This window comes from Xenia sp. Carnegie-2017, unplaced genomic scaffold (assembly GCF_021976095.1).
Source record: "Xenia sp. Carnegie-2017 unplaced genomic scaffold, XeniaSp_v1 HiC_scaffold_22, whole genome shotgun sequence".
NCBI classification, from domain to species: domain Eukaryota; kingdom Metazoa; phylum Cnidaria; class Anthozoa; order Malacalcyonacea; family Xeniidae; genus Xenia; species Xenia sp. Carnegie-2017.
In genome coordinates, this window is record NW_025813485.1 from 1,787,930 (window position 1) to 1,797,273 (window position 9,344).

Consider the following 9,344-nt stretch of genomic DNA (forward strand, 5'->3'; position numbering starts at 1 on the left):
AGAACTGTTGTATTTTATCAAAATTGTAGTCATATGAAAAATGAAAGGGCAACATGTTTTTGCCCTGTTAATATAATTGGTCGCAGCTAGCTGCATGGTTTTATATATTATATTTTTTATTTGCAAAAGTTTAATGAAGCAATTATCGAGTTAAAGTAAAAGAAGAAAACTTATGACATGTTAATCTATAAAAAAATAAACTTTTTACAAGAAAATACTGCATATAGTATAAATTATACTGTGTAAGATATAATGAATTATAAATTCTGTTAATGAATCATTGTCAAGCATGTTGTACTTTGTGTCACTTGTGAATACAAAAACTGTATTTCATATTTTTATGGTCTGTCCATCTTTGGCGTATAGCATTTTTCTGATGCATGTGTTAATTTTTACATTCCAAAGGCCATTTAGTGTTTATTTTTATGTTGATAGAATACATCTTCCAACTTCAAATTTCTTCTTGCTTGTTTTCATGAGATAATTAGCTGCTTTTTCTGGAAGTCTCATTTTATTTATTATTCTTCGACGCGATGCCCATTTTCTTCTTCTTTTGCAATATGATCCACTTACGCAATCGCTTGCAAAATCACTCTGCAAAGTATTCACAAACATAATTAGTACAAATGTGTTAATACAGCAGTACTCTCAAGACCATCGACCACAGTAATAGTATGAGCAATATTAAAAAATTGATGACATATGTGACTTGCAACATGCTCAACCAAAGCAAACTACGATTGGGCAAGTGTCAAAATTTGAATATAAGATTGTGAAAGGGGGAGAGTTACGGCTGACCTGCTTCACAAACTTTGCGAAGACAACGCATTGTTACAAAAATCAAAATTTCAAAGAGAAACAACAATAGCAAAAAAGAACAGCTACAATTAATAAAACAACATCTAAATCAAAAAAAGAAAATATTATCAGAGACAAAACCATCAGCAAAAACAACAGCTATATTAACCACACCAATGATCAAAAGCGTTTAATTACATTATAAATCCAAACCAATCAGAATGTAATTATGGAAGACGATGTGACATGACGTGAATTTTTAAGTTTTTTGTTTTATTTCAACCAGATTTTAAAAAGTAATTTTGCCAATAATTTTGTTTCATTCTTATGTTGTTTATGTTTAAAATACATTAGTGAATGTTTCGCTTTTGCATTTAAGAGAATGGCCTTGTTCTGGTTTTGACGACTGAGCCACAAAAACGACTATAAATCATCACCACGTAACAAAATTAGGAAATATGAATCTCGATAATTTGTCAGGAAGAATACTTAAGGTAAAAATTTATGATGCTCCTAGAAGCTATTATTTTTAGAAGGATTTCTTTTACGAAACGTGAAAAAACCATTAGTAGTTCATAGTTACCTATTATCTGTAGTAAACTAATATCTATATTCAACTGTATAGTCAACCAATATCTATATTCAACTGTATAGTCAACCAATATCTATATTCAACTATATGGTCAACCAATATCTATATTCAACTATATAGTCAACCAATATCTATATTCAACTATATAGTCAACCAATATCTATATTCAACTATATAGTCAACCAATATCTATATTCAACTATATGGTCAACCAATATCTATATTCAACTGTATAGTCAACCAATATCTATATTCAACTGTATAGTCAACCAATATCTATATTCAACTGTATAGTCAACCAATATCTATATTCAACTGTATAATCAACCAATATCTATATTCAACTGTATAGTCAACCAATATCTATATTCAACTATATAGTCAACCAATATCTATATTCAACTATATAGTCAACCAGTATCTATATTCAACTGTATAGGCAACCAATATCTATATTCAACTATATAGTCAACCAATATCTATATTCAACTATATAGGCAACCAATATCTATATTCAACTATATGGTCAACCAATATCTATATTCAACTGTATAGTCAACCAATATCTATATTCAACTATATAGTCAACCAATATCTATATTCAACTGTATAGGCAACCAATATCTATATTCAACTATATAGTCAACCAATATCTATATTCAACTATATAGTCAACCAATATCTATATTCAACTGTATAGGCAACAAATATCTATATTCAACTATATAGTCAACCAATATCTATATTCAACTATATAGTCAACCAATATCTATATTCAACTATATGGTCAACCAATATCTATATTCAACTGTATAGTCAACCAATATCTATATTCAACTGTATAGTCAACCAATATCTATATTCAACTATATAGTCAACCAATATCTATGTTCAACTATATGGTCAACCAATAACTATATTCAACTGTATGGTCAACCAATAACTATATTCAACTATATGGTCAACCAATATCTATATTCAACTATATAGGCAACCAATATCTATATTCAACTATATGGTCAACCAATATCTATATTCAACTGTATAGTCAACCAATATCTATATTCAACTATATAGTCAACCAATATCTATATTCAACTGTATAGGCAACCAATATCTATATTCAACTATATAGTCAACCAATATCTATATTCAACTATATAGTCAACCAATATCTATATTCAACTGTATAGGCAACCAATATCTATATTCAACTATATAGTCAACCAATATCTATATTCAACTATATAGGCAACCAATATCTATATTCAACTATATGGTCAACCAATATCTATATTCAACTGTATAGTCAACCAATATCTATATTCAACTGTATAGTCAACCAATATCTATATTCAACTATATAGTCAACCAATATCTATATTCAACTGTATGGTCAACCAATTATATTCAACTGTATGGTCAACCAATATCTATATTCAACTGTATAGTCAACCAATATCTATATTCAACTATATAGTCAACCAATATCTATATTCAACTGTATAGTCAACCAATATCTATATTCAACTATATAGTCAACCAATATCTATATTCAACTATATGGTCAACCAATATCTATATTCAACTATATAGTCAACCAATATCTATATTCAACTATATAGTCAACCAATATCTATATTCAACTGTATAGTCAACCAATATCTATATTCAACTGTATAGTCAACCAATATCTATATTCAACTGTATAGTCAACCAATAACTATATTCAACTGTATAGTCAACTAATATCTATATTCAACTGTATAGTCAACCAATATCTATATTCAACTATATAGTCAACCAATATCTATATTCAACTGTATAGGCAACCAATATCTATATTCAACTATATAGTCAACCAATATCTGTATTCAACTGTATAGTCAACCAATATCTATATTCAACTATATAGTCAACCAATATCTATATTCAACTGTATAGTCAACCAATATCTATATTCAACTATATAGTCAACCAATATCTATATTCAACTATATAGTCAACCAATACTTGAATTATTGCATTTTTTTCTATTTTTGTAGTTGCCAACTGTTAACTGCTTGTTTAAAAATCGGTTTGATCATATGAGGCTTGAAGGCAGCAGCTAAATTTTGTACCTTTTGCAAACAGCCATTTATTGTATAATATTTATATTTTTATTGATAAAATTCAGAACGTCAACTATACACATTACCGATAGTTGATGTAAAGTGTCATGTCTATAGTCTCTGTATTGTCACACCTAAACTTTGCTCAGAAAATTGATAGCAAGTTAAAATCGTGCCCTTATTCTTTCTTGTTGTTTGAAGATAGAAACTACCTAACGAATTACCCAAACAAAATTGAAATCTTTATAAAACATAAACTTTATGAAGTACTCATTACATGGATGCTTTTATAAATAAAATCAACGTGAACAGGTCAAACTCAATGTAACATAACAGCTTTAATTGTACTTGCTAAACCAGTAAACTTGTAGGTGATTGCAGTATGGCAGCAAAATAAGCCCCACCATTGCAACAAATGAAGAATCAGCAATGTAAAAAATTAAGTACCAGTAATGCAACAAATTAAGTACCAGTAATGCAACAAATTAAACACCAGTAATGCAACAAATTAAACACCAGTAATGCAACAAATTAAGTATCAGTAATGCAACAAATTAAACACCAGCAATGCAACAAATTAAACACCAGCAATGTAACAAATTAAGTACCAGTAATGCAACAAATTAAACACCAGCAATGCAACAAATTGAACACCAGTAATGCAACAAATTAAGTACCAGTAATGCAACAAATTAAACACCAGTAATGCAACAAATTAAACACCAGCAATGCAACAAATTGAACACCAGTAATGCAACAAATTAAACACCAGCAATGTAACAAATTAAGTACCAGTAATGCAACAAATTAAACGTCAGCAATGCAACAAATTAAGTACCAGCAGTGCAACAAATTACGTACCATCAATGAGATAAATTAAGTACCAGTAATGCAAAAATTGAACACCAGTAATGCAACAAATTAAGTACCAGTAATGCAAAAAATGTGTACCAGCAATACAACGAAAAATGCAGCTTTTGAAAAAGCAGAAAAAACAGCAGCAAGAAAAAAGTTACAATACGTAAAAAAAAAACAAGAAAAACAATCGAAACAAAAAAAAACGAAATTTGCAATTAAACTTTTTAAAACCAATAAATAAATATAAGCAAGGTGTAAACTAAAGTATTTACCTTGTTTACCAAGCACATTTCTCCCGGTAACTTATATGACATACACACTCTTACACTTCGTAGGCATGTTTTATTTGGTCCACAGTCTTTTTCAGTGGTACAGGTCACATCTGGCACCGTATATTTGAGCTTCTTTGCATGCATTCGAGGAAGACAAATCCTGCGAATGGCTCGCTTTTGCCGAGCAACCACTGTTTGAGATATCTTTTTATCTTGGCAATATTCGTCTTTAAGACAGTCACTGTCTATTAGACATCCTCGCGATTTATTTCTTTTTGGCAAATTCACGATTTTTGCTGGTGAGAAGCAAATCTTCCACAAGTTGTGACAGAGCATGTTGTTTGGGCACTGGATACTTCTGTTGCACTTTTTATTGGTTCGCTTGGGAAGAATTGAATTTACGGTTGGTACGTCTTCCAAACAAATAAAAAAATGATCATGGCAATAAAAGTTCGTGCCACAATCACTTGTACTTTGACATCGTCGGGAATTGCCGGTGTCTCTTCGGACAGCTGAAACCGATGGTCTCTTGTAGCATGCGTGAAATCTTTTGTGACATTGTTCGTCGGTTTTGCAATCATTAGATGTGTCACAAAACCACGAAGGTCGCTTTTTTCTTGGCTTTTTGTACGCTTTTTGACTGGGGAGGCAAATTTTCCAGAAATTATGGCAATACTCAGTTTTATGGCAATTTGAATTTGTCTTACAACTCTTCACGGAGGTTTTCTGTGAAACTTTTACAAATTCATGAGATTTTAAACATATTTGATGAAACTTGTGGCAGTATTCATTACTGTTGCAATCTGAGTCAGAAAGACAATGTCTCGAAGATACTCCAGTGTTTAATCTCTGGCATGAAAGTTTTCCCAAGCAACTTTTCTAAAAATAACAAATATGAAGATTAAAGAATGCCTACTTCAAATTTATTCCAATCCAATTTTATCCACACTATCACGACCAAGGATGACTGGAAATTAAAACCTATTGACTAGATTGCAGAAATTTAAATGAGATAATCTTTTGCTTTGAGTTTTTCATTATTTTATGACAGTATTTTGTCTTTCAACTATGGTGATCACATAGTATGTTTTGCAAATGAACAAATTTACTTTTCAACAACGTTTCAAAGTCATAAGTTTTTGACTTGTTTTTGTGTAATATATTATCAGGCTCATCCTTTTCTTTTGGGTAGATAATCACAATATTGGGGGAAATGGGGCACATTTAGACACAACAAAATACTAGAAAACAAAGCAAAAACAATAATTCTTTTATTTATTTCGCACGAGACTGCTCATTTTACGTACTTGACAAGTGCTTCGGAAACACTTTTCGTAGTTCCTGTTTTATTTATAATGCCGAAACAAATAATATGGATTTTAATTTTAGTGATGTTATAAAGCACTAAAACCATAGTTAAAACACAAGATATATGAACAATGGGCAATTACCTTTTGTAAATAAAATAAGAGGAAATTGATGTGTATAACCATTTAAAAAAATCGTCTTATTTTTAAATTATTGTAACAAATTACGTTCAATTGTGACTATAGATAACTCTTAATCTATTTTTAAACAAAATTAGCTACTGCTTAAATTTTTTGATTTGTTAATATTAGAATTTAATCATCTTGTCAATTTATTTGTAAGATCACAATTCTATAAATTTTATTCAAAATTTGTATTTATGGGAACGACATGAAAATTGTGCGTTTAAATGGAAATTTAAGCAAATGTGATACATATTTATTTGATTATTTTTGCATGATATTTTGTATGTTATTATGAATAGTAGTGTTGACAGAAATGGATATAACTACAATCGATAAATCTCTTTTGATACCCAGCGTGAATAATTTGTGTTATTCCTGCCAGACGAAGTTCACAGTGGGAACAAAGACAAAATGAAACAAACAATACATCAATATACGTCGTCATTCGCGCATATTATGTTAAATACGCGCACAGTTAGCTAAATTGTATGGGCAATTAAGGGATTAATTTGTTAAAATCAATAGACATTTGGAAACTATTTACCATCCAAAGACATTAAGTTAAGGCGTTGAAAGAGTGTATGAGCTATGAACTTTAAATCTCCTTTCAATATGGTTGCCATGTAATATCCATTCAATTTTCAATAAAGATATTGAGAGATTTGTCTATTACGAGTTATGTTTTTGGCGTGCTTAATACGTACACCTGTCGGAGTACTTAAGTCGCGTTCCGGCTGCACTTGTGTCAAAGGAAATTAGAATTCTCTTTATATCATAACTGACAATCGAATTTATGTCTGTAATGTCTATACTGTGTTTGCTCAGAGGAAATTGCCAAAGTAAATAAAAAAGTGCGCAAATTTATGTGAGAGTTAAGAATGAAAATTTGTTAGCAGAAGGCTTGTGTATAGGGCGAATTTCGCAGTTGCGAAAGAATACTTTGCTTAACACGTTTTAATTTTGTCGACCGCAGTACTTTATCGTGTCTTTTTAACATTGATTATGTTTTGAGTGTTAGAACTTCCGTTCAATCTGGCGGTCGGATCACCGAGATTATTATGGCTTTCTGTATAACTATTTCTTACTTCCATTTCTATATGTAAGCATTCTTTTCAATAAAACGTATTGGTGTTATTGAAGCACTAGACGTCACAAAATATTTTCCCTGATGATTCTAACATAACAATATGGCCAAATTTTCTACCGACTTTATACCGTGGTATAGTTCTTTTCTAGTTTTCTAGATTATACATTACTATTATTAGCTGATTTTTTATATTAATAGGAAAATCAACTGTGACTTTGTATTGTTTTAAAGATATTTCTAATACTACGAGTCTGTTTATATTTCCTGAAATATATAAATGATGTTTAGTTAAAGTATGCTGGGGAAAATAGCCACTTTACCATGCAGAAACGTCTTGTGTTTTAATTTACTCCTGTATTGAGTTTCGAAGATAATACCATTTAAGCAAAGCTGGATTATGAATAACATGGAGATCCGTTATGCACAGCAAGATCCACGTCACTAACAAGATTTTTACGAACGGAAGAGAGATATTTCTTAATTAACTTTTTTGATAAATTGCATTCTCGTAGACTTCTAAAAACATGTGACTGTAAAAGAACTCCGTCAAATATTGTTTTTACTGAAAAACATTTAGTCTTGGAAGAAATACTTTAGCTCCATTTCAATTGGTTCAATTGGTAATGTATACTTAAAATAAATTCAGTGTTAGGTGGGTTTTTAACTTGAGTGGCTTGTAAAAGTGGAAATATTTCCTTCTCATCACCTACTTGAATGGATTGTGTGTTAAGATTACGTAGATGTAAATTTTTCAAAACTACGGCATACATGGATGTTGACGTTTGGGGTCGTGTCAAGCAAGTTATCGTTTATTCATTTCTTTAAAAATCTATTGCTTTTATATTGAGTAAACACTGAAATATTTGCATAGCAGGACTGAATAAACGGGCTGGCTTCGCTCTGGGATATTGATCAATAATTGGCCAATTTTAGTTGAATTTACCATCGGCATGCTGACAAAATATGCAAATTATTCAAATTCTTTTTCTGATCCTTACATCTAAAACACCTTATATGAAACGACGCCCTTGCAAAGGTTTATCTCATGGCGAAAACTGTGCACATCTGGACATATGGTTTGTTTTAAAGCATTTGTACACAGCCGCTGTCTTATCAAATATTTAACATAACAAGCAACATATTTGCTGATGTTTAGAGATTTGCTGAACTCATATAAATGCTATATCGTTTGTTTCATCTTTTCAGTTTACACCGTCATATCTAATCGTAGTTTCGAGAGCATTTAATTGTAAATAAGCTGTTAATATGTAGTAATGAATATAAATCTCCCTTGGAATGTGTAAGCTGACGTAAAATGTGCTGGTCAAATAGGATCCATGGATTGTTGCACGCACAATTTGATTATGAATGTGGTTATCACAATGCGTTATCTTATCTTTTGTAATTTGTTTAAAGAAAACATTTTCACAAAAGCGATATAGTTCGTAGACTAATATGATATCTATTCGAAAGTTAGCTTATATAGAATGTCCAAATTTGATTAGGTTTGTCGACAATCTTATGATACATCGCATTTCTCTGTCACCAGATTGACCAAACTGTCAGTGATTATGCGGTTATATTTGTTAGAGTACCAAACAGGTACATAGATACAATTGAGTAAGATACTATTATATAAGCAAACAACGACGTATATAGGACACGCGCAAATGTTATAAGTGTAAATACACCGATATTTAGGGGTTAATTTAGCAAACTAGCGTAAGGTAAGTGCTACACAGCGGGACTAAAATCACTACTTTACTTAAGACAAACCTCGGTCAAGTTGAAAGTCCTTTGAGTCGTTTCCTCATATGACATGTGTATACCACAAAGTAGAGCAAAGATAATTGTCAAAGCTCTTATAAAAGCGACCATGTTGTAAGTTGTCGAAGTGTTTTCAAGCCTAAGACTAAGTGTGAACTGCTTACTATTCACGCACGATCTTTTCAATTTATACTGTGTGCGGTTTGCAGCCTACTATAGTCATAAGCGCTTTAATTACATATGTCAAGACTAAAGTTCACAGGTGTCAATAGAGTTTGAAGCGGCAGTTTGGCTGCATGAACTTGTGCGGTCCAGGTTACAAAAATTGCTGACAGATTTGGTAAGTTTTTAAATCTATAATCTTGC

The 9,344-nt window shown here is 31.0% G+C and overlaps 1 protein-coding gene across 1 annotated transcript; it reads right to left on the reverse strand.

Annotated features, from left to right (window-relative positions):
- Nucleotides 1-91: 91 nt before the first annotated feature.
- Nucleotides 92-9,344, reverse strand: LOC124447514. Its single transcript, XM_046998471.1, has 3 exons — nucleotides 8,988-9,344; nucleotides 4,632-5,510; nucleotides 92-594 (listed from the first exon to the last, which is right to left on the reverse strand). The coding sequence occupies exons 1-3, from the start codon at nucleotides 9,087-9,089 to the stop codon at nucleotides 424-426; spliced, it is 1,152 nt and encodes a 383-aa protein (XP_046854427.1). The 5' UTR covers nucleotides 9,090-9,344; the 3' UTR covers nucleotides 92-423.